At 50.6% G+C, this 26,605-nt stretch overlaps 1 protein-coding gene and 1 long non-coding RNA gene across 2 annotated transcripts in view; one reads left to right on the forward strand and one right to left on the reverse strand.

Moving 5' to 3' along the window:
- The window catches only part of LOC143526975 (uncharacterized), a 78,643-nt gene extending 60,315 nt beyond the window's left edge, over nt 1-18,328 (reverse strand). The window contains exons 1-4 of the mRNA XM_077021838.1: nt 17,606-18,328; nt 8,058-8,129; nt 6,012-6,083; nt 3,904-3,975 (exon numbers count right to left, since the gene is read on the reverse strand). Of these exons, the coding sequence (XP_076877953.1) occupies nt 3,904-3,975; nt 6,012-6,083; nt 8,058-8,129; nt 17,606-17,784 (395 nt within the window). The 5' untranslated portion in view covers nt 17,785-18,328. The remainder of the gene's footprint in view (nt 1-3,903; nt 3,976-6,011; nt 6,084-8,057; nt 8,130-17,605) is intronic.
- LOC143526976 (uncharacterized) lies at nt 16,721-18,008 on the forward strand. The gene is made up of 2 exons (XR_013134009.1): nt 16,721-16,848; nt 17,526-18,008. It is a non-coding gene; the product is annotated as an uncharacterized LOC143526976 (long non-coding RNA).
- Nucleotides 18,329-26,605: the final 8,277 nt, after the last annotated feature.

The following is a 26,605-nucleotide window of genomic DNA, read 5'->3' on the forward strand; positions in this document are numbered from 1 at the left end:
AGAGCAGAAAAGATTCAAACGTATCTGGAGGAATGTATAACAAAACCTTGGCTCATGAACTGTGGCGGAAGACAAAAAAGCTCTTTCTTCAAAAGGCCAACAATGAAAAAAAGATTCTGCCTCGTTCCTCCACTGCTGTGGAACTCTGTGTGAGCGAGCAGAACTAGACTAGAATGCAGAGACAGCACAGAACGAGATTACGTTTACTTCCAAAAGCTGAGAACAGATTAGACACACACACAGGGAAAAGTTCCAGCTTCTACGTTCTGGTCTGAGACCAAGAACATCTGCGCATACATTCTTGCCAGCTGAATCAAATCACAGAGGAAACATTAATGATATGCAAATATATTACCTAAACACTCCTTTCTTACACGCTTTACCTTTATTTGGAAACCTAAATTGCTTCCACATGTATCTTCCTATTTCAGTGCCTGTAACATACATATAAATTATTTGCTCTATAAAATACATGGCCAAACCCAAGCAACACTTTTGTGTATTTTCCCTCATCTGTTAACTACACAGGGAGGCATAGCAGTGTGAGAACTCCACCAAGCTTCGCCTCCGCCCGGCTCCCCACATCTGCATACAGCCCTGACACCCATTCCTCACACCGGCTCTACCAATGGGTGAGGCAACGTTTGTCTAGTGCCAAAAATCCTCATTTGTGAGGGCAAAGCGTTTCATTCATGTCTGTCTCCTGTCAGAGGAAACTGAAAGGACTCAGTAGTGGCGAGTGTTCGCCCGGATGTTTGTTTCAGCTCACGTTCCGACCTACATGGACTTGATTTCCTGAAACCTGACAAGGTTAAAGAGCTAACGATGACATTGGCAGGAACTGACGGGAGTGTGTGGGGAATTGGGGTGGGGGGGGGGTTATGCTGTTGAAGGTAATTGACAGCTCTCCTGCTGGAGCTTAATTGAGTGTTTTAATTTTGTAGAGTTTTTATTCAGCATATTGAGTATAAAATGTTTTGTATAGTTTGATCCACTCCCCTAGCAGAGCACACATCCCACTGTCCCTCAGCCCTAAAACCCACCTCCTAAAACCCCACACAACCACGCCCCTTCACTCCTGAGAAACCAGCGCTATTAAAGGAGAACACAAGTTCAGCTTTTCCACCGAGCTCTCCGGACGGAGCCACTTCAGTCTTTGTAGCTTATATTTATCTAAATATGTCTGTGGAGTAAATCACACAGCCGTGTGGGCCCTTCGTGAGCAGCTGAGGCCGTTGGAAGCCTGGCTGGTCTCTGAGAGGCCTCACGTCCTTGATGACAATCAGCGGGCCCCTGCTGCAGTCACAGGGCCACGGCGCAGACATGGAGCTGCTGGCCTGCGACTGCGGCCAGCGAGGAAATAAAAATAAAAAACCCCACACCACTTAACACAGCAAAACACAGTTACTGTCATTGTGATGTAAATCCCAGTGCCATCAGTCCATTGGTCGGCTGCCCTTAAGTTGTAAGAGTGTGTTAAGAGGCAATTACTATGCATATTACAGGAGATTTAGTAAAAAACTACAGTGGTACTAAAGAGACTTGGAAGGAGTTGCTCTGAGCTTTGCCTCACTAGCTGGCTAACTGTGCCAGAGCTGTCCAGGAGAGTGCTGGAGTCCCACAGTAGGGACACAGGCTGGGGGCGGAGAAGGTGTGGAGAGGCAGGAACATGCCCTCCATCTGGAGCCCACAACTCCACCCCATCAGGCCAGCAGGAGTGAGCCAGCGCAGGCGAGCGCGGGTGAGCGAGAGCGCGAGAGGCTGGCGTGCTTCTAATAAATAAGAGCTGTGAAAAGGAAACAAACTGGCCTCGGCGTGGGCCTGGGGCCCAGGGTGGTATCAGAGGAAACAATAGAGTCCTTCGTGATGCAAAGCTGAGCCGTGGGCAAACTATTCTGCACATTCTCAGAAGGGGAGGCATGCACGTGGCAGGGAGACCCCCGCACAGAGACCCAAGCCCGATCCATCAGTCACACGGACGCTATCGTTACGCTCTGGTGGGCTAAGCACCGTATATGGGAAAGCAGCAGCCCGACTGGGCGAGCAGGATCTCGGGCGTGGCCAGCGTGGACCGTTACACCCTAACGGGGCGAGACCCAGCCCAGGAAGCCAGGAGTTATTACAGAGGTCCACTCAGCACCGCCATTAATAAATTGGAGCAGGCATGTTCGTGGCCGCCCGCTAATTCCTCGCTTGGTTTTCATTAACTATTGGCTTGGAGGGTTTTCTGGGGGGTGGGGGGAGGTCCTCGATGAGCTAAACTGCACCAACCCACGGGCAGAGGGGGGTGCAGGGGGCGTGCGGGTGCACGGGTGTCAGCTCGGCGTTTGCAAGCAAGCACAACTGTACAAGGTATATCTCCTGGCCCCGTACAGAGGAGTGAGTCTATAACTGTGTCTGCATTCTTCTTCTTATTGCAGAGCAATGCTGCACACACAGTGCTGACCACAAACAGCCCCAGCCAGCCTTTCCCGCCTCCCCCGGTCCCGTCCGCCCGAGCTGGAGGACCACTGACCCCCCCACTCCACCCCCACCACCTCGGTTGGCCTCTCCGCTATCTCCGTCACACGCCCACGCATCCAGACCCGCCTCACCCTCTCCTCAGCCACGCCCTCCCCCAACACATCCGTTACCTTTCTTTGACCTCGGTCGGGCTTTCCACGCCTGCTGGCTACAGAGTCTGGCTGACGCTACCACGAGTGGGACGTGTTTGGGCTGAGGGTTGTAATGGGAGGCCTGACGGGGTGATGCTGCTCCTGTCACACCATCATCACTGAGCATAAGTGAGTCTGACAAGGCAAGGTTACGAACTTCCCCATTAAGCCACTCCCATCCTGCACAGCCTTCATTACTGACACTCTAGCTTACATTTGTGAAACGCCAAAGAAAAAGAGGAAAAAATGTCAGACACTGTAATTTCAGGGGCTACGAATGGAGGATTTAGTGGATAGGCCTGGTTTTTCTTCATCTTTCTTCACCTTTGTCTGTGACCTGAGAGAACGCTTATTAAGTTGTGATAAATAAGAGTATCACTGCCAATAATGCTTTTATGAAAGTGCTGGTAACAGGCTGGAATTGAAACCCCCAAATTCCTCTTCGCTGTTTCCGGGAAGGTTTGGATATCCTGTGAGACAATATTAGAAGTTGCTCCGTGAGCCACAGCTGACAGAATGAGAATTTCACATCTGTAAACGACCCGACAGCTGTCAACAGTCGCATATCAAATGGTGATGGGAATCAAGAGGCGTGGCAGCGTGGCGTGTGCGCGTGGCGTGTGAGCGTGGCACGTGAGCGTGGTGTGTGAGCGTGGAGTGTGAGCGTGGTGTGTGAGCGTGGCGTGTGAGCGTGGTGTGTGAACGTGGCGTGGCAGTGCACCCGCTTCTGAGACCTTAACCTCCTCCAGCCTGGTAGAAAAGCGTTGCCATATCCTCTAAAGACATTAAAAAGCTCCTGTGTCTCCCATGTGTCTACCTCCCCACCCCCCATCCTCCTTGAGGGTACCCTATGTGGACCTGTCTTGCCGACCACCAGAAGTTCGTACACGCAGCCCTGACCAGCTGCTGCGCCCCGACTCGGGAGCCAGACCGGGGGAAACGCGAGAACAGGAACCCAGGCAGTCCAAGGAAAACAGCAGCGGTAACGCACCTAAGCCGGGCCTAGCGGTCCGCGCCACCCCACGCCCGCCCGGGCCCTCGGCCCGCGGTAAAGAGCCACAGCTGGAGGAGAGAGGACCCGGCGGCGAACTCTGGCCCGCGTGCTGACAGCATCCTCCTTCAACAGCTTTTTGAGGAAAGCCAAATATTTGAGCGAGCTCCCTTCCAGGACGATGATCAAACGGGGGGAGCTGGACTGTGTGCTGCTGCTGATGTCGTGAGTTGGGATGTGAAAAGCACAAGAACTTACAGGCGGCCCAGCTTGGGTGTGGACTGGAACAGCAGCTCCGGCAGAACCTGCAGCCGATTCCGGTTCAAACGCCTGCGAGAGGAGGGAGGGGGAGAGAGAGAGAGAGAGAGAGAGAGAGAGAGAAAGAGAGAGAGAGAGAGAGAGAGAGAGAGAGAGAGAGAGAGAGAGAGAGGGGAAGGTAAGGATGAGAGTCAATGTGGTCAAAATGCCATAAGAAACATGAGACAAACATTAAAGGCCATGAGAAGCAGTGTGGGAACAACATTTCAGAAAGCATAGACCAGTGTGTGAGGGCATGTGTGTGTGTTTTGTGTGTGTGTGTGTGTGTGTGTGTGTGTGTGTGTGTGTGTGTGTGTGTGTGTGTGTGTGTGTGTGTGTGTGTGTGTGCGCGTGTGTGTGTGTGTGCGCGTGTGTGCAGGACAGATGGGATACAAGTTCAAGGCAGTAAGAGAGGCAGATGCTGAGAGGACTTGGGGCTGTTTGATTTTGCACGTTAACAGAGAGTTGATGCACACACAAACATCTGTTGTGGCACAGAGAGCAGGGGCTGATGGGAAAGCAGGGCAAACATAAATGGCACACAGACAGGCCAATCAATCTCTCTGATTAGAGCAATCACCTGGGTCAGCCGGGCCACTGGGCCCAGGAGCTCCAAGACCAGACCTGTGCCTACCTCCTGGGGTCAGGGATCACAGCTGTGCAATGGCTGCTGGGATATGGGACGACTTCTTCCAAAGATGGCCTAGGTTATCTCACAGCAAGTCATTAAAGGCCATTATCCTTCACGTGAGCCTCCCCAGAGCAGCCATGGGCTTTTCCAGGTTGACCCCGAGCTCTGGGGCAGGGGCGTTTAAATCAGAGGACGAGGGGATAATGGAGACCACAGGGGTCATAAGCCAGCATGGGGGCATACAGTGGAGGAGTGACCCTCTCAACTCCATGTTGTCTTACTCCCTTCACCTTGATGACGTTAGCTCATGCCAAGGCGGGCGAGTCTCCGAGCAGTATCAGCTTTCAGCAAGCTGCCCCGAGCGCTCTTATCAGGGAGAGCCCACAGACGCCGGCCCCTCCAGACTGACCTGCCTGATCACAGCAAACATCTACACTGAGTGAGGCGCTCTAGTGTGTGACTCCTCTTTGAAAGACTGTAAAACAGCATCAGAGCTTGAAGCCCACCGAGAAGACAGCATGTAAAACAGACCATAACCATCTCCAGGTGTCAGCTCTTAGTCTCGCTGATAGATTATCTCCTGAAAGGCAGGATTACCCCTGATGCAACAGCACTTTGCCAACATCTCATTAACCAGTGATATACACAACATGGCCGTTCATATATATTAAGGGTGTATTAACATGTCTCCACTGCAGCTGTCGGAGAGGCATTAATGACCGTGAGTCATAGTCGCACTGGTCAGGTTGGGTCAGTGCAGACAGGCAGCCCCAAAACACTGTGAAATTCCTAATGGGAGTGCCAGGTAGAGGAATGCTCTGTGTAAAAGCAAAGCAAACACAGGCTCCTGGAGGCAGATGAGCCCTGGGAGTGTTCGGGGGTCGTCAACAAACTCACACGACATCCTCTCACAACAGCGAGGGCAGGTGGTCAGCAGATAAACCTTCTCTTTTTTAACACACCGCTGACGGGTGACGGACTTGGTCGAATTCCGACAGAACCGCATCCAGCTTTGCAGGCGGGAGCAAAAAACTGAAACAATTCACACACAAACTCTGAGTCGTTGACTAAGCCAACGTCCAGGCAGCTGGGCTGCTGGTGTCTGGCCTTGTCCATCTGGGGCAATGGGTACGCTTGTTTGGCCTGACCTGGTGGTCAGCCTCCCCCAGAGGTGTAAAGTTTCTCAGCGTGGAGGAGCTAGTGCAGACGCATCGCACGACAGGGAGCAACCGGAGATGCCGACCGGCCGCAACCCGAATTGACGTCAGCTTCGGATTTCGAAAACATCGTCTCAAGCATTTAAGGCATTTTTTTTATGAGACATTCAAAGTGGAATCAGGGCCCTGAAAGTGGATTACCTGCCTGAAATGTTCATGTCACAAGCCCATAAGGTGAAGTGGGAAATGGTTTAGGTATATTTTTGTGTGCATTCACTTACAGTCTCTCCAGCTGTTTGAGATCCTGAAATGCTCCTCTCTCAATCACACTGATCTGATTGTTCTCCAAATGCCTGTGGAGGAAGAACAGATCCATTAGCAAAAGTCACTTACTCTTTTGACACTTCCTGTTTCCTGATTACACACTCTGATGGACTAAAACTACAGTTGAAGTTCAGCCTCCCTCAGTATAACTTGGTCGTGTCACAGCAGTTAACGATAACTCAATTCCTCCATCCACCAGAACCTACGGAACACGTGGTCGACCCGGATCCGGCACGTTCGCTTCGAACACGCCTGTGAGGTCCTGGTGGGCATGTTCGGGTTTCCCCTCTGCTCTGAACGCCATGTCGTGTTTCAGGGGCCCTAAGGTTTTCCAGATGCCCTCACAAAGGGACTACATCTCCACGGCCATTGCTTGTTTAGATCTGCGTCTCTGTGAATTAAGGCCAACGTGCGGTGACTTGCATGGGAAGCCCACCAGTCTGACTGATATTCTGCTGCTAGATTAGACAGCCAAAGGAAAACTGGCGACACAGACCTCAAATATCCTCTAATGCAGAACTCTTCTTTGGCCACTGCATCAGGACCATAAATTGCCTTTTAAAGCAAATGTTTGTACATGGGACTGTTTTACAGCCATTAATCCAAGTGTTGTCATTTTTTTTGTCGGAAAGAGATGACACGGTTGGCCGTGTACTACAGAGAGGCTTTGGAAACAGGCATAAGAATACCACAGATTTCTAGCCCAGATCCAGCATGGCGAACGCCAAAAGCACAAAGTCCTTCGGCTTCTGCTCTAAAGAGGCAAAGCCTGAACTGAGACCTCCGCAATAGTTGCATTCTTTGCTGATAACAAACATATCGTATAGCCTGTGCCTTACCTCTGTCTAAGACTGAATAACAATCTGGCTTATTCATACAAATGGGGGATCAGGCCCATGCTGGTTTATGTATTGGCATTAAAAGTAATCTTATTCAATCCCATCCAGATGGGCTTTGGTGTGTGGTGAGGAATAATAGCTCTTCTTTTTCTTCACTTTTCATTACCTCCCTCTCGATGGTTTTGAAGTATTCTATAGAAACATATGGGACCCAGACCCCTGAGCTTTCAGAGTGCTAGAAAATAGGGGAGAAGCCTTCTTTGCTGGAGGGTGAAGTAACACACATGGTTTATGACGAGTCCTCCCTTTTGCTGTCTCCCTAAGTGCTGACCGGGCTCGAGGCTTATGGGAGAGGCAGGGTCCATGCTACCAGGATCCAGCCACCAGGGAGAAGAGTCACAGTGTGTGTGTGTGCGTGTGTGTGTGTGTGTGTGTGTGTGTGTGTGTGTCTGTGACACTGTGATTAGGGGTACGTCTACAACAGTGTCATTAGGGGTGTGGTGGGGCAAATTCGGACTATAAGGCTTCACTCCCTCCAACATTACCTGCTCTGCTGCCCCTCTCCACCTGTTACGCCCCCCCCCCCACCTGTACTGCCCCCCCAACTACCTGCTCCACCCCTCCCCACCTGTTCCTCCCTCTCTACCTGCTCCACCCCTCCCCACCTGTTCCTCCCTCTCTACAGGCTCCACCCCTCTCCACCCACACTCTCCTGCTTATTTTTATCCGCATGCCTCACTCTCTGCTTAAGGGCCCTTCCTTCGGGAGGTAAACAGCATGCACCGCTCCATGATTACAGTCATTAAGCTCCTAACACACTCGCTCCGGCAGCCCAGTGCTCGCTGGGCGACCCCGTTGCTTGTTTATTTTAGTTTGGCGCGGCTGCAGCACAAAGAGCACGCTCCTACACCCAGAGCACCCGAGGGCCGTCTGAAGGCGAGCCAGTGACTTCATCCGCCACGCAGTCAGAAGGGTCACGTTAAGCACCGCGGATTTAGCCGGATTAAATGTCTGTGTGTTTTCCTATGACTTGTGTCTCATGGCTATCCTCTCTGCCCCAAACCCTTTGAAGGGTCTAGTGGCTGAGACAGCAGAGGGCGTGGAGGCTTTTGGGGTTAAAAGGACTTTTTTCGGGGGAGAGACGTGCTTAGAGGGGTTGCTTACAGAACCCGCAGATTCTTCAGTCCAGAAAAGTCCACCTTGGTGATCCGAGTAATATTATTCCTGTCCAGGTCTCTGTGAAAGAGAGAGAGAGAAAGTGACAGACAGACAAGGGAGAGAGAGAAAAAAAAACAGAGGAGAGAGAGACAAGGTTATTAACCAGCCTGTCGAACACAAGTTTTATTCTAATCTCAGTGTCCTTAGCAGCTCCTGCTCTCTTGGTAAGGAGCCACAGTGGCTGCTCTGAATCTGGGGCCTCTGAACACAGGCATCTACCCCCGAGACGGAGCCAGACCTTGAGAGGACCACACCATCCACGGCCTGCGTCTGGAACCTGCTGCAGGCAAGGCCTTTCTGACCCCCCCCCCTCCTTAACACACACACGCACACTCACAAATACACAAACAAAACAAACAAACAAATGCACATGCACACTCAAAGTCAATACTCTAAAGAATTAGACAGCCATCTGTTCTAGCCACCACGCAAGAGCAATCTCCAGCACTCAGAGCTACACTACGGCATCGGACAACTCTCTCCCTCGGTTCTGATTAACGGACACAAAGCAGACCAGAAGAGTTCTCCAAGTTTCACTGACATGTCTTTGTTCCCAATCACAGATGGTCTGGTAGCGTGCTCAGCACCACAGCCGAGTACATGAGAGCGAATGCAACACAGGCCAGCAGAAGAGAGTCAGATCAGCATGGAGGAACTTCTGTTTGAGGAAATTGTTCCCTATGAAGTCCTCTTTCCCGGGATTATGCTGTTTGTACACAATCTCTACGTGCTTTTAAACTCAAGATAATGTCTCTACACATCAATAGATACTTTCTAACTTCCTCTAAAGTGTTTACTGCAGTTACATTAGGGCTCAAGAATACATAGACTTAAACACACACACACAGATATATATGTGCATACAGGCCTATCTCCAGTGGACCCAGTGTGTTTCTCATAATATGCATAAACATTTATAAATCTGATTTAAGGGCATATTGAATTTCAAAAGACTTCCCCCCCTGCCACACAACGCACATCAGCAACACTAATAGGAGCCATATTGTAGACATATTATAACGGACAGGCACTGAGGAAACACAGCATTCCCTCAACCAGCTCAACCCCCCCTTCTATCCCAGCCCAATCCTCTCTCACTCCCTCTCTCACTCTCACTCTCTTCCTCTCTCACTCTCACTCTCTTCCTCTCTCACACACTCTCTCCTACTCTCACTCTCTTCCTCTCTCTCACTCTCTCCCACTTTCACTCTCTTCCTCTCTCACTCTCACTCTCATCCTCTCTCACACACTCTCTCCTACTCTCACTCTCTTCCTCTCTCTCACTCTCTCCCACTTTCACTCTCTTCCTCACTCACTCTCACTCTCTTCCTGTCACACAGTCTCACCCCTCTCTTTCCCACTCTCACTCTCTTCCTCTCTAACTCACTCTCTCTCATCCTTACTTTCTTCCTCTCCCACTCACTTTCTTCCTCTGTCACTCTCTCCCACTTTCACTCTCATTCACTCTTTTCCCTTCTCTTTCACTCACTTTCTCCACTTGCACATTCTGTTATACTTGCCCTCTGTCCATGTAAACATATCACTTGATTTACATATAGTCCACATTTGCTTCCATGGCATTACTCAAGTGTACTCATGGCATTACTCAAGTGTACTCAAGAGATTGTCAGACCAATGTCTAGTGGTTCAGGCTTACAACCCACAAGCTCCTGAGGAAAAATGAGCATACAGTAAAAGTTACACAAATAGGAGGAGAATAGAGGAAGAGCTTCAGAATCAGACATAAACAGAACATTTTGCTGTTTATCAACACTCCTAACTGTGTTTAACAACCTCTCCCAACTCTGTGGTTCTCCTGTACGCTCCAACCTTTGCCACGGTCACTAGGTGTGACCTACAGAATGGTGTCAGGGGCACACTGGGTGAGGGAGACAGGCTGCTCTAGAAGACCCTGTGGAATACTTTAACTTGTTTCCTCTTCTCTCACAAAGGTGTATTTCTGTCATGTGTTAACATAAAACATTTAAAAATATTTTTTACATTATTATATTATTTGTATATTATTATAAATGTTGTTATTATTATTATTCTATTCTATTAATTGTTCTATTGCAAAAGAACCAGGATAGAGACCAGGGCTGCACCTTTAATCCAGCCAGGATTCTCTGTGCCGCTCTACTGCGGTGCGAGCTAACAGCCTCAGCATGGAAAAAAGAGCCCGGCTGTCTGAACCCGGAGTAATGCAGCAGTTACACTGAGGTGGAGGTCACAGATATAGAAGTCCCCCACTGCCAATTGTTTGTGTTAATATCTTGAAGGCATAAAAGTGACAATCCCCGCTGCAGGCGGTCGGCACTAACAATGGGTCCCCCCGGGGGACCCTGGGCCCGGACTGCGGGGCGCTAACCAGGCAGGCCTGCACGCGGTGCGGCTGTAAGTCTCGTGGAAACACCACGGAGCGCTGTTAGACAAAGGCGAGTGGCTAAGTGCCGGAGGATATTTGGACTGCCTGGCGAAGCGGACTGCTGTAATAGTCACACGGCAGGTGATTAGCTCGCAAGGTCCCCTAAATCCTCAAAGTCATGGGAGAGGAATGTTTATGAAAACACACAAGTGCACAAACGCGATACCTCGCCTCACAGTGTGTTTCCTGTCCTAATCTCCTGTTATTTTCTTAAAGCCAATTCGTCTGGGCCGCAAAAAAGGAGATAGGTATGCTCCATTTCCTTTGCTAAAGCTTCAGAACGCTGTTTGGAATCTTAATTGAGTTCCTCCTCTTGAGCTGGAGTGGAGTGATGGGTGGTTTTCATCTGCGTAATATTCAGGCCTTGGCAACGTGCCACTTAACCACACTGTAAAACACGAGCTTACTCCACTGATTTCAGGAATATAATCACCTAAATTCATTTCGGTTCCACTCGGCTGCTTGCTCTGTTTCATTTAAGGATGGTCTACAGTGTAAACTACTGAACCTGCAAAGGCTGTTGGATTCAGCACAGTCAGGTACATACTGCTACTTTCAACATGACAGTAGTCACACATTATTATTCTGAACGTGTCCCGTGGAAGTGAGACAACTTTAAATTAACGTATTGCAATTACCAATAAAGGCAAATCAACTTGCCCATCTCTACTGACTAATTACAAGTGTGGGCATAACAGATATGACAACATGACTGTCATCGCATTTATATTAACGAGATTGTAGTGCTGTAATTGTGAATGGGCGGATGTCATCATTTCTGCCTTCTATTATCCTTGGTGAATGACTGTTGGAATTAATTGCATCTCCTTGATTGAGCTAATTCTATGAGGCATAACATTGCAAGTGATCATTAATTGTCCGATCTCACAGCAGAGACAGGAGACGTGGGACACAGTGGGTGTGTAGAGACAGGAGACACGGGACACAGTGGGTGTGTAGAGACATAAGACATGGGACACAGTGGGTGTGTAGAGACAGGAGACGTGGGACACAGTGGGTGTGTAGAGACAGGAGATGTGGGACACAGTGGGTGTGTAGAGACATCAGACATGGGACACAGTGGGTGTGTAGAGACAGGAGACGTGGGACACAGTGGGTGTGTAGAGACAGGAGACGTGGGACACAGTGGGTGTGTAGAGACATAAGACATGGGACACAGTGGGTGTGTAGAGACAGGAGACGTGGGACACAGTGGGTGTGAAGAGACAGGAGACGTGGGACACAGTGGGTGTGTAGAGACAGGAGACGTGGGACACAGTGGGTGTGTAGAGACAGGAGATGTGGGACACAGTGGGTGTGTAGAGACATAAGACATGGGACACAGTGGGTGTGTAGAGACAGGAGATGTGGGACACAGTGGGTGTGTAGAGACAGGAGACGTGGGACACAGTGGGTGTGTAGAGACATAAGACATGGGACACAGTGGGTGTGTAGAGACAGGAGACGTGGGACACAGTGGGTGTGTAGAGACAGGAGACGTGGGACACAGTGGGTGTGTAGAGACATAAGACATGGGACACAGTGGGTGTGTAGAGACAGGAGACGTGGGACACAGTGGGTGTGAAGAGACAGGAGACGTGGGACACAGTGGGTGTGTAGAGACAGGAGACGTGGGACACAGTGGGTGTGTAGAGACAGGAGACGTGGGACACAGTGGGTGTGAAGAGACAGGAGACGTGGGACACAGTGTATATGTGTACTGCTGCTGGACATTTCACGCTCTTCTAAGGATCTGGGTTTATTCTACAGTGGAACATGGTCTACTGCACAGTGCCCTCCCCACAGATCTCCTCCCTCCCCACAGATCTACTCCCCCTCCACAGATCTCCTCCATCCCCATAGATCTACTCCCCCTCCACAGATCTCCTCCATCCCCATAGATCTACTCCCCCTCCACAGATCTCCTCCCTCCCCATAGATCTACTCCCCCTCCACAGATCTCCTCCCTCCCCATAGATCTACTCCCCCTCCACAGATCTCCTCCCTCCCCATAGATCTACTCCCCCTCCACAGACCTCCTCCATCCCCATAGATCTACTCCCCCTCCACAGATCTCCTCCATCCCCATAGATCTACTCCCCCTCCACAGATCTCCTCCATCCCCATAGATCTACTCCCCCTCCACAGATCTCCTCCCTCCCCACAGATCTACTCCCCCTCCACAGATCTCCTCCACCCCCATAGATCTACTCCCCCTCCACAGATCTCCTCCACCCCCATAGATCTACTCCCCCTCCACAGATCTCCTCTCTCCCCATAGATCTACTCCCCCTCCACAGATCTCCTCCATCCCCATAGATCTACTCCCCCTCCACAGATCTCCTCCATCCCCATAGATCTACTCCCCCTCCACAGATCTCCTCCCTCCCCATAGATCTACTCCCCCTCCACAGATCTCCTCCCTCCCCATAGATCTACTCCCCCTCCACAGATCTCCTCCCCCTCCACAGATCTCCTCCATCCCCATAGATCTACTCCCCCTCCACAGATCTCCTCCCTCCCCATAGATCTACTCCCCCTCCACAGATCTCCTCCCTCCCCATAGATCTACTCCCCCTCCACAGATCTCCTCTCTCCCCATAGATCTACTCCCCCTCCACAGATCTCCTCCATCCCCATAGATCTACTCCCCCTCCACAGATCTCCTCCATCCCCATAGATCTACTCCCCCTCCACAGATCTCCTCCATCCCCATAGATCTACTCCCCCTCCACAGATCTCCTCCCTCCCCATAGATCTACTCCCCCTCCACAGATCTCCTCCATCCCCATAGATCTCCTCCCCCTCCACAGATCTCCTCCCTCCCCATAGATCTACTCCCCCTCCACAGATCTCCTCCCTCCCCATAGATCTACTCCCCCTCCACAGATCTCCTCCCTCCCCATAGATCTACTCCCCCTCCACTGCTTCCCTCCCTCCCTCTGGATCTCCTCCCTCACAGTCTACTACTCTTCTGACATGTTCCTTGTCCCCTGTCCCAATGGAAGTCTTCCTGCTAGAACACACGTTTGGATGCACCTGGTCTGGATCAAGTAGAGAGGTTTATTACCACTGCGTGCATGGATTAAACGATCGCCTTCCTTTCATCTCTGAGGTGGTGGGAAGCTACAGTCATGTGGTCAGCACTGCTGGACACACGAGGGCTCAGACGCTACCAGATCAGTCCAACATGCTGCAGCCAGCCTCTCTGCCCACGACACCCTGATATCCCTGATACAAAGTCCAATATCACCTTGAAAACAGGTGTTTTGTACTGTACTTTCACCGAGGTGCAAACTAAGAGGATGACAGGCGACACAGGAACATCAGAGATCCTAAAGAAATAATCTGTGATTAATCTCATAGCCCAGAACCTCATATGAACGAGCTGTTAGAAACCAAAAGACAGCCAAATGTGTCCAAAGTGCCCAGAACTCTCCCCAGCACTGATTCTGCTGGGTTACTGGACTTACTGAGGAAGACCCAGGTGCGGAGCCCCTGCTAAATCACCCCCATGAGAGCTGAGCTGGGACCAAAGGCAGAAGCTGCCGAGTCATGGGGGCCTCGGCAGACGGGAGGAGAGAGCGGAGGTGTCTGTGGAAGGCGTGCTGCTCTGAGCAGGTTCTGGCTTCTGGATCATGTCTCGGGGAAGCTTTTGTTTAGTAAACATTCTCATTACTGCGCCGCCTGGACGCATTCCAGCATGCGGGATGGTCGCTTCACACTTGGCAAAGCAGGCAAAAAGGAATTATTTCATATTTCCTCGGTGCCTGGTTGCCCTCAAGATCGTTTACTTTCAAGCCGCCATCGGGCGGGCCCGCGTTTCTTGCTGCTCGAAGAATGATTTCATAAATCACAGCAGGCGCTGTGGGGGGAGGGGCGGCACGGCCAACCCCAACACCTGTCGGCTACAGTGGATTTGGCCTGTCTGTGACGCGGTGTCCGAGGCAAAGCGAAGCAGCCGCCCAACAGCAGCGGAGTGGCCCCATGTAGCCAAGAGCCCCCCCCGGCCCTCCGCGTGTGCCTCCTGGTTATTCTACTGGATCTCCAGTTTATCTCGGTCGCGTTTGTGCGACCGAGATAAACACGCCACGGTTCGGCTCGAACCGGACGGCACGCGGGATGATCTGAGGACACAAGCTGCGGTCTTCATGTGTTGCTCTGGCAACAAAGCTCCCCAAACAAGAGCGGGCACTCGTTAACCTGAAACAGCCCTGAGGAGCAGAGCCTACTAAACCCAGCGTCCTGCTGTGTGTGACACTGGCCTGCGAGACATTTCCCCTCTGCACTTTTCTCCGTGTCCCCGTCAAGCACCTCGGGACGGCTGCCGGTTTGCTCAGAGCACACACTCCTTGCCAGCTGCAGACTTTGAAGCCCTGGCTAAAATGAAGCACCCCGAATGTTTTCCATTCATGTAAAACTTTTTATTTTTCTGTCCCCTTAACGAGGCCAGGCTGCGGATTTTTTCCCAGAAGTCTTTGCCCGTGCGCGAGCCAGAAGTCGCCTGGCAGCCCACTGCACGGTTGTGCGACCGGGTGCGCAAATCTGCTGGCGGTGTTTGTGCCGAGGGTCAGCGGGACACCCGCCGCTAACACAAACCCCGACGTGACAAACACACGTGCCACCCCGCTCACCGAATCCTCCGCTCCACTGCATCATAACAAAGAAGTAGCCACCTGAGACGGCAGTGTTCACAGACGCCCTTTTAAGGGCATTCGAGCCCCAGCCTCACTCTGTGAGAGTGCCAGGAACCTGCACACTGTCACCACGAGGAAGGATGCTACTCTCACACTTCCTGTGTGGCTGGAAGACAGTGAGGCAGGCAGGGAGCAGGGGGGATTAACAATGACGCCATCCTCTCTTTCTCTTTCTTTCCCTCAGTGTCTCTCTCACCATATCTCACTTTCTCCCTCCCAGCGTGTTGCTCATTCTATTTCTCTTTCTCTCTCCCAGTGTCCCAGCCTCATTTCGGCGTGGAGCGCCGATGAGAGACAGAGAGTGCGCTACACCAGCCACAATGTGCCACATTGTTCCCAAAAGTGTGAAGTTCAGGAGCTGCTGGCCACTGTGAAAACTCCGCAGGGGACGAGGCAGCACTAAACGTTTCACAGCGCCGCCGAGACCACGGAGAGTCTGAGAGCGTGAGTGTGTGAGCGAGAAATAGAGTGTGTGTGGGAGAGAGACTAAAACAATGTGTGAGTGTGTGTGTGTGTGTGTGAGAGAGAGAGAGAGAGAGAGAGAGAGAGAGAGTGCATGAGTGTGCGAGAGAAAGACAGAGAAGCAAATAGAGACAGAAAGAGAGAAAGACTGAAGGTAAGTGAATTAGAAAGTGTGTTGAGAAAACATCACACTATGTAATGAGTGAAAAATCATATGAGCTGTCAGGGAAATAAAATATTTACAGCTAATCCTCATTTATTAAGAGGGGTATGAAGTGAAGGTCTGAACCGGTGGGTTCGAAGCCCTGCCTGAGCCAGAGGTGCACTCATTACACTTAAATCTATATTTCAGGGTATTATAGGTGTAGTGAGGGGCTGTTAAGCACTCCTCAGAGAGATGGAGCCAGTATTCAACACCTCATGTTAACGTCCTTAAAACATACCAAATGTATTAAAGACAGCCTGCCTGTGGCTGTGTTCTTATATTTCAGGTGATGAACTTCTCAGTCTTGCAAGACAATTAATATCACTCATAGGCAAAGTGTACTTTTGGGAGGGGGGGATGTGACATCCCCAATAATTCCTGCTCCCACTACTCATATAATGTGTGAAACTGGGAGGTGTGAGCAGTGTGTACCCCAAAGCTGAGGTGAAACCTACATCACTGATATCATTAATTCTACTTTACAGCCACAGATGGAATTATCAGGCAAGTATGAGAAAAGATCACCTTTCCATCTACAGGTCTTTCCTGAAGGGCAAACCTCACTAAGTTAACAAATCAACACACGTTTGAGAGACTTGTATACATTTATCCTTTCCACGTGTATGTTTCTCAGAAAAGCCCTCTGGGTTTAAAAGGTCACTAAGTTCTAGTCAACGTCTGCCAGTACCCTTTTTTAGGTGATACCACAGAAAAGAAAACAGCTCTTTTGCATATCACTACTCCCCCGCTAGCTGCTTACAGCACGTTATATGTTGCCAACGTGTCCTAATGAATATGTGGCACGTTCGCTGAGAAATGTTTAAAATACAATAAGCAAACATTTCTCAACCATTTTTACGTGTGGTGTGGTAAGAGGTCGACGGAAACTGCCAGTGTGTGACTGAACAGACGTGCAGCTCCTCCACTTACCGGGTGCCACCAGCCAAGGTATACACACTCACACTCGAGGTCCATTAATCATACTAATGCTTACACGGATACTGTGGGCCCGTTAACGGACTCGATCAAGTCTGTTTGTAACGGGCTCACAGTTGATACCCTTGATCGGAAATCAATAGTTGAAATTCAAATTAATGAACGCACCGAGAAACAAATGTTTGTAACCATTAGTAAAGATAAGCAATCCACTTTTAATGCCAAAGTCATTTAAATCGTAAGCTGAAAAAAAATTAAGTCGGAAAACATTCTTAACGTCAAGTCGCTTAAGTCGCTTCACACCGAACAAACAAACTATACCTGCTGATGGGGAATATAATCCCCCTCATTACTTTACTTTACACCATATTGCAAACTTTTGCGCATTTTCTTCTCAGCAACTTCTAACAACCACAAAGCAAAAAATTGTCTAGTTTTTTCTCGCTGACTACTGTCACACCACATCTGAAGATCTAAAGTTTTAAACCATCAAGGAATATTCACACTTTACAAAACATCTCCTGTAACCCAGATAGCAAATTTTACTACTTCATATGCTATATTTTAAAAGCCAAGGACTCATCGAACATCATAATTATTATTCGACATTATGCTCATTAATCGGCATTATGAATATTTGACAGTATCACCCGCGGCAGCTTGAATTCATGAATCATCTCCTCACCCAGGTACCCCCAGCAGTGGGCATGGATGTGCCCGTACATGCACCCCGCAGGCTACCATCATTTTTAGGTACATCAGCACTTACAGTCGCTCGGCGTTCCTCGGGATTCCCCTCGGCACCGTTTTGAAACCTTGACCCTGGCAATCCACATGAGATCCGGAGCAGCCGCACTTGTGGGGACATCCACTCACAGCGACGCAGCACAGCAGCCCGCCCAGCACGGCCACCGCGCCCCACACCTTCGCCCAGCGCTTCTCCTGCATGCTGCCCGCCACACAGGCTGACTGCAGCCTCCACAACTTGGGCAAAGGCGAAAGAAAAATGGTAGCAAAAATATCCGCTCGTCCTAAAGTCAGTGAAGTGCCACACGCAGACAGTTATTTTGTAAGACGAGGAGAAAGCTGCTTATGGTATGATGTATAAAAAAATGTTATAAAAAATATTCCAACTTTAAAAACTCCGGTAGGCGCATCAATTTGAATCTAAACTCGTTGAAAATGATACTTCCATTTAAGTGCATCTGTACCGGTGAAAAGAAGGATGCGCACCCACAGTTCGATATGCACATCCTAAGAAATTTAATGAATTCTGTAGCGTTATATTCCTGCTCTTTTTTTTAGAAGAGCCTAAAATTTTTAGCAAATTGTCCTCATATATCTCCCACTTGTTCTTCACAAGGTTATCCTAATCGCCACTGCAGCTGGCAATCCTCATTTAAAGAACTTCAGAAGACAAGAACACAAGTCAAAACTTCTGCGGAGCGCGTGTAGGATTTCAGTCCGAAAAATTCTCATCGCACTTTCCAGCCCCCAAATTCTCGGGTCCACATTTCTACTGGCTCGTTGGTGTGATGTCATTCAGGGAGATTTGGGACTCAAACGTCTTTGAGGAGTTTAGATGATTTTAGTTAATGCTCAGTTTCATGCAAACTTCCATTTGGGATACATATACACGTTTTTTACGAACTCAAATATTAAGTAATGTTGGGGAGTGTCATCATTGTGTTTTACACAGGACAGGTGGCCTGACGTGCAACATGAAGCAGCGCGCGGAAGAGTAAACGTACTGCCTCGCGATGTTTGTCAACACTTGTTTGTTGCTTCGACGTAACAAAACACTTTATGGTAATGTAAGGGTTAGTAGCTTATGTGTGTATTAATTAACTAAACTTCTTCATTCAAATAACATGTCCGATCGATTTAATCAAATAATTAGACTCCACTGCCTGTAAAAATAAACGCGCCGAACGTATTTTCTTTCTGTATTAAAGCTATTCAGCACGAAGGGGCTCTTTCACAATGATTAATTTGAGTCTTTACCTCATGACCGGTTCCTCCACGTCCATTTTGTACTTGCAGTGCCCTCCTGTGGTTAGAAAGTAAACAAGCGATATTGTGACTCCTGTCAGGGATGGCATTCTGTACATATTCTAACAGGTTAGTACTCCATGTAATGACTTATATCTCTCAATAGAGTATGTATATATGTACTTCAAAGTACTAAATATGGCATTAATAGATTAAATAAACAATTAATTTATCCAATGTATTGGGTCAAGTAGACTGCAAGTAACAAAATGAGTGAAGACTACTGATTTACCTCAGTGGTCCTGCAGCATTATGAACAACAGAAGACCGAATAGTTGAGAATGTCTTCATTAGCTTCAGGAAGCCAGTGTCTTTCCCCAATATAGCTGTGTGGCTCTCAGAGGAGGCTTGTTTAACAGATTTAGCAGACTGAATCAGCTACTGTCTGCCACATTAATTCACTTATATTATTTCTGCCAAAAACAAATAGAAATCCAGGTTTTGACCTTATGGACTCCCTACCCCTCTGTCTCCGTCTCTCTCTCTCTCTCTCTCTCTCTCTCTCTCTCTCTCTCTCTCTCTCTCTCTCTCTCTCTCTCTCTCGCTCCCCTGTCTCTTTGGAAGATATAACTCCATCCGCTCAGGAGTTCTTTGAAGAGTTTGGGGCTCCAGGCCCAGGTGCTGTGGTGGGCTGCTGTGTGCTGCTGTCATGACTGCGAGGCTAAGCTCCTCCATGTGTTTCACGCCTTGGCTAACCCACACACACCACCGCAGCCCCATAAATCCCCGGCGGGTGTCAATAAGGCCCGGCACGGCCACCTCTCCTAGAACTTTCTTCTCCTCGCTCCTCGGCATCGGGAGCGCGGGACGCCGCTCCCCACTCCCCCTGGTGTCTCCACCTGCGCCTGGGCGTGGAGAATGTGCATCCTCCAAAAAGATGCCTGCCTGCGCTACATATGTCTGCTCCATCAGCCAGAAATCCCTCCACCCAACCTCCCACCCCCCCGCGCCCCACAACCCAGGTCTGACCTCAGAACAGACGTGCCCCTCTCACAGACACGATCGGGAGGCACTGCTGGGGGACGCTCCATGATGTGTCTTCATTTAGGAGTTTGGGTGCCTCCACTCTGAGCTGTCAGGGTTGAAGAAGTGTTCTTCAGGCAGGATGCTGGAGTAAGCTAGTTCTTTTATGTTAAAAACATGAGTTGGAAACCATCACAGCATCCCGAATTTTCCTTAGTGAATTGGAATCATAAGCATAATAAACATAAATAGCAAAAACAGACATTGTATTGCATGTATTTCATTTGTTCCTTCTAAGCTGTAACTCGGCCCATTAGATTAATTGATTGGACAAGCATGACGGAGTGAGTCTTGTCAGCTCTGCAGCTCAGCGTTCAACCAAAGTCACTACAGTTGGTATCCCAGAGCGTGTGGGAGGTGTGAGGGCAGTGTGTGGGGCGTTTGGCATGGCTGGGGTGGACTGCAGCCCGGGGCAGTGCGGGGAGCAGCCTGGCCAAAGACCTGTCTGAGAAAAAGAGCCATTAGCATACCATTAAATGTGAGAGGCCCTTTTAATGGCGCGCTTAAACATACGGAGAAATCCAAACTTTCCAGCAATTACGTCAGTCTCCCAGCCTATCTCTGTGCCACAAGAGTGAGTGGGAGAGCTGTCTCATATAGATTTCCTCTCAGCCTATATATTCTCCCTGCCTGTCGGTTTGTGTGTTTCGAGGACTGTCATTCTGTTATGTGGCTCGGTAACTGAGAACAGAAACAGATTTCTCATTTTCCAAGGCGGAAAATGATTTCTCCCTTTGTGCTCAGGCAGGGCTGGGAAAATCACCCTTCAAACACAAAATGCCACTCTGACATTTGTTTTACGGTCCGTATATTTCTCGTGAACTGAAGCGACAGCTGGCAGCGCGCGTTACGGAACTGAGCTTGTTGCCGTGGAGTTCAGGCAAGTGTTAGCCGACTGGAACGTGAACGGGGGGGAACGCACATTTTCTCAGTGTCGCCGTGCAACATTGTGTGGCATCTAAGGGAGTCGCTCAGAGAGAGAACGGGTCCACCAGACCGTGCGGTGTCCACCAGAGGAAGAGATCCATGCTTCCACAATCGGCAGGCAGTGGCATGGGCCTACAGGGTCGCCAGACGTCGGTCACTGCTGCCGTGTTAATTACCAGCACGTTGTTCCCGCTCGTAAAGAGAGGGGCGGGCTGGGCGGTTGTGGGGGCGGGACTCGAAGCTGTGGGTAGCAGGAGAGTTGTGATGGGGTGGGGGTGGGGGTCTGGCAAAAGTAACCCACAGGGCACACAATGTCAATGAGGAGAGTGTCTGCCAGCCAGAAGCACTCAGTTCGGCAAAGGCCTCCGTGTTCAGCTGAAGAGCAGTCTAAAAATAAGTGGCAGTTCTTTTGTGGGTGTGCAGGGCTGGCTATTTCTGATGTTCGTCTTCCCTGTTGGTTATGGCAAACAAACACATTAAGAAAGGAAGAAAAAAAAACAACCACTCTCCAGATGTTGCTACAGTCCTAGTCCTACGATTTGTTTGTAATTCTACTTACTCGCATTCCATTTCCCAGAGCCCCTCCGGACGCCATCAGTTATGGTCAACCTGAGGGAGCCCCTTTTACAGGCTTGACCTCTGACCTGGCTCTGATGTCGGGGCATGCTCTGTTTGATGTCCGGCCTCCAGACATGAGCATTCCTCCCACATCGCTCACTCTCCCCTTCCCTGCTCCCGCCTGGCGGGCGAGGCGGCGAGGGCCGTGTCTGTGGAGACCTGCGCCCTACCTCCCCTCTACCCCCGTTCACCGCGGCCAGTGGCTCGCCTCAAGTAGACCGGCGGTGACAGCTAGCGAAAGTGATGAGTGAGGGTGGCAGGAATCGCCAGCGCCGAAACGCATTCGTTCTTTCGGCTGCAGGTAGGATGCAATTAGCTGGGCACATAGCTATGTTGGAAAGGTTTCTATGATGATGGAGTGGTGTATATGATCGCTCGTGTTTCTCTGGTGGTCGGGGGGCTTATCTGGTGCCCTTCCACTCCCCACGCTTCTATCAGGATTAGCCTATAAACAGTTCCATATGTAGGGCTAACCCTGACATCACAACATAAGGCTTTTTTTTTTCTTCCCATACGGCTGGATGATTGATGATCCAATTTACTAGGGAGTTATCGTGCACCTAAACACGAAGCTCTGCACGGAGAACCGCTGTGTGCTCCCGCGCCACCATTTTCCTGAGAGCCTGGATTTAATCGGTAGGGGTGGTGCTGGGAAGGCCACACCCTATTGTCTCATTGCTGTGTGAGATAAACTCAGCATAGACACCCCCCCAGGGCTCACCTTCCGACAGCCAAAAGCAAGACAGAAGAACGCTGATGTTCACAGCTCTCTCCCCGAGAGGCGTGAACACAAACGCTGAACAGAGCCGTCACAAATGCGTCTCCCTGGCCCGACTCCACCCTGGACGCATTTACGGTTCGGCAATAATCTGTAATTAAGGCTAACCCCTGAGATTAGGCCCCTGATTGGGATGAGCGCATACAGGCCATCTGCACCGCTGGCCGCCTCCAGCTCGCGTCTCTGGGCCAGTTTGCGTCAGGATGTCCTGCGATCAGATGTCCGCCGGGACGGCTCTCGCGCCCTCGCGGTCCAGCTCTCGCTCCACCGAAGCCGTTTGGCCGGGAGCGAGAATTAGCGATCGTCCATCGGGGAGCCATTCGTAGTCACGGCAGCCCGGTCCGCAGACATCAGCCTGGGCCGGGCCTGCGGTCGGCGGGGCTGACCTCTTCTTTGGCGACGGACGCTGCACAAAGCTGCAACCGCCTCCTTGGTTTTCTCACCTCTAAAGTTCTGGCCGACTAGAACCGTTTAATAACTGTCAGATATTTGCTAAGTCTGTCGCGTTCGCTCTTGGCTAGCCGCACAGCGTCCCCCGCCGACCCTTTTTTACAGCAAGCAAAAGTAAAGCCAAGTACAGCACAAGTGGACCCTCGGAGGGTTTCAAAGATTTAAATCAAAGAAACTTAGAGGTTTTTCTGAGGGAGTTTGGGGAGGGGGCTGCTTAGCTAGACATTGAAAACAGCAAAGTTCACAATCTCCAGCAAGGCATTTTAATTAACCCGACCTGACAAAGTGATTTTTGTCTGTGTGAGAATGGCATTGGGGCAAAAACAGCATAGGGGGTCTCTTTGGGAAGTGGAGTGAGGTTGGTGGAGAAAGGCCTACAGCTCAGAGAGGGTGAAATCACTCAGAGGCTCAACGAGGATGAACAATGACCTCCTTTTCTCGCGTGAACTTTTGTCAACATGAGAAAATTAGAAGGCCTGAGCATTATGAGGTGGACCCTGGAAGGTGAAGGTTGAATGCCAAGAACTCACTCATTGACAAGAGAGTTTAGCAGCTGTGGGGCTGTTTGCTTTGAATGAGCTGGAAATGCCCCCCCCCCCTCTCCCGGACTGAGGTGGCCCTGGCCCAAGGAAAACAATGTTCCAGGCCTGACTGGCAGTGGGAACTCTATCCCTCAGCAAGCACGCAGGCCGTGGACTGACATGGGCATGGAGGCCCTTGCTAAATCAGGCCTTATTATGTTTACAGCAGCTCCACTGTACAAAGAGAGGGAAGACGGGACAGGAAAGGGCTGAGCTGAGCAAACGTCGCGCTGCGTGGTCAATCCCATGAATAGGGAAAGAGTCCAGTACATAAAACCACAATTGTCCTGTACTGGAACGACTGTCTCCAGGCTGATCGCGCTGGATTGGCCGGCCAGAGTCGATATACGGCCCGGTGGTTCCAGTGCTTTTGCAACTTTCTTTGAAAACTCTAATGGCGATCACCGCTGAACACTGCCATTTAACAATGGTGCCTGTGTTGCAGGATGAAACGTGGATGTAGGCATTTGACAGGATTCCACGAGATGTTTAATGTGCCAGTTCCCTGTGGGGGCCGGAAATGTGGTCTATTAAAAGCATGCCATGGTCCTAGGTTGGGCTACATGCTTTCGATTATTTGTTGGTGAGATTCTCAGGCCTGATATCATTAATTTATCCCAACTGCCCTAACACAGCACATTCGACTACTGGTGAGGCTGGTTCCCCCTCGGTGTCCTCCTAACAGTGTTTCTTCCTCCTCTGCTCCACCCCCCCGGGTCAGTGTTTGAGTGCACGGGGCCTTGGGTGATGCAGGAGGTGTTTTGGACGTGGTGGTGAAGTGAAGGAAATGATTATCTATGGTGGGCTCAGCCTGTCGAGGCACATTAGAGATGGATTTAAAGTGCATCAGCAAACACTCAGAGAGGGGAGAACCCCCATCGTCACGGTTACCCCCATCGCTCTGCAGTGTGTGCAAAGCCACCTTCAATATGCCAGAAGGATTTATTATGAGAGTAAATGATTCTGCTTTAGTTCTTCTTGTAGGTTTTATTTGAGTTGGACGGAGAAGAGGTGTGTGAAACTGAGGCTCCAAGCCAGGACCCTACACACGACAGCAATGACAGGGAGACATCGGAATGCCTCTTTTCTTTCTTTCCCTCTCTCTCTCTCTCTCTCTCTCTCTCTCTCTCTCACTCACTCACTTACTCACTCACTCACTCTCACTCTCTCTCTCTCCACTCAGCAAAGGTCTGACAGTGAAACACAGTGGGCAGGACAGGATGGAAACGGTGTTTCTAATGCCGCGTTTCCTCATGTCTCTGTTGTCCAGGCTGAATGAGAGGTCAGTGCAAAGTGGCTCCCTCCACGTTTGATCTGTCAGCTTCACTCATAGCCCGGCCAGTGTGACAGCCAAGCCTCTGTGGGATAGACCCGCTCCAGACAGACAGGTAGGTTCCCGCCCTAGCCCCGAGCTGTCAGTCTCTGGGACCGGGTGCTCCGCTGGGAGCTGGCCGCCCTGATGGTTGAGAGCGTGCTGGGCTGTGTGAGGCCCGACTGGGAGTGCATGCCGGGCCCTAATCTGGGTGCAGGTCACGGGGAGGCAGATAGGTGCTGAGTCCAGGGCCTTGCTGTGGAAAGTGGCCAACTCGATCTTTCAGCACTTCAGTGAAGGCGCCACGTAGGAAGGATTCTCTGTACTTGTTCTGGATGGCTCCCGGATAACAACATTTAAGGTTTTACTGGCTCTAATATAATTCAACAGTCCTTTCTTAAGTCGTATAAGAACCTGGAACATCTCCTGGGACAGCGAAGCCCAGAGTCACAGACTGAGCAGATGGAGTCCATGCTGACATTCAGAGCATGCTCAGTAGGGCCTGGTCCAGAGCGTCGGGTTCGGCGCCAGAGCTGCGTTTAACGTCATCCTGGCATCTGACACTTTTGTAAAACGTCGTTGGGGGACTCATGGGTGGGTCCATTTACCAGCTCCCCACTTCAAATGTGTTTAGCCAGCCAGCGCGTTTATGTACGTAGCAGGCGGTGATGGAGTGTGGGACCTGCTGCTTTGTGTATTTACACATCGTTCCCATGTCAGCTGGCCCACCCACTCCTGTCCGGCAATCAGCCTCCCACGCTTATCAGGGAGCCCTCGCAAATGCAGGCCACAGCCATGGCACCAGAACCGGGTCAAAGAGACGTGGCCACTGCAGCCATGACCCAGGATATAGGCTGCTGTTCTGTCTCAGACCAGTAGTCTTATCAGCAGCTGCTCAGATAAGACTGCTCCACTCATGGAGGCTCTGTGCTAAGGGACGTTTTAGATCAATGGTGATGTTTACGTTTAAGAAGCAGAATACACACACTCACACACACACACACACACACACACACACACACACACACACACACACACACACACACACACACACACACACACATACTCACACAAACATGCACACACCCTCACCTCCTGTCTGTGTTTCCTTCTTTGGAAATAAATGTCTCCAGGTATGTAAATATTGGATTTGCAATAACACCTCAGGGAGGTCTGGCCTGCAGACAGGGAATATTGCCCTGGGCCACATGTTCCACTCTGGCTTAAGGTCACGCACACCAAGGCGTGTTTGTCGCATGACGCGAGCGAACCTGCTGAATTACTGTGTGCCAGAACTGCATTGATGACTGCAGGGCTCGTAGCTGCTGCAGCCCTCTGTGTCCCACACGTCTGCGTCCCACACGTCTGCGTCACACACATCTGCATCCCACATATCTGCGTCTGCGTCCCACATGTCTGCGTCCCACACGTCTGCGTCCCACACGTCTGCGTCTGCGTCCCACACATCTGCATCCCACATGTCTGCGTCTGCGTCCCACACGTCTGCATCCCACACATCTGCGTCTGTGTCCCACACATCTGCGTCTGTGTCCCACACGTCTGTGTCCCACACGTCTGCGTCCCACACGTCTGCGTCTGCGTCCCACACGTCTGCATCCCACACATCTGCGTCTGTGTCCCACACATCTGCGTCTGTGTCCCACACGTCTGTGTCCCACACGTCTGCGTCCCACACGTCTGCGTCTGCGTCCCACACGTCTGCATCCCACACATCTGCGTCTGTGTCCCACACATCTGCGTCCCACACGTCTGCATCCCACATATCTGCGTCTGCGTCCCACATGTCTGCGTCTGCGTCCCACACGTCTGCATCCCACACATCTGCGTCTGTGTCCCACACATCTGCGTCTGTGTCCCACACGTCTGCGTCCCACACATCTGCGTCCCACACGTCTGCATCCCACACGTCTGTGTCCCACACGTCTGCGTCCCACACATCTGCGTCCGACACGTCTGCGTCCCACACATCTGCGTCCTACACGTCTGCGTCCCACACGTCTGCGTCCT

This window comes from Brachyhypopomus gauderio, chromosome 11 (assembly GCF_052324685.1).
Source record: "Brachyhypopomus gauderio isolate BG-103 chromosome 11, BGAUD_0.2, whole genome shotgun sequence".
NCBI classification, from domain to species: domain Eukaryota; kingdom Metazoa; phylum Chordata; class Actinopteri; order Gymnotiformes; family Hypopomidae; genus Brachyhypopomus; species Brachyhypopomus gauderio.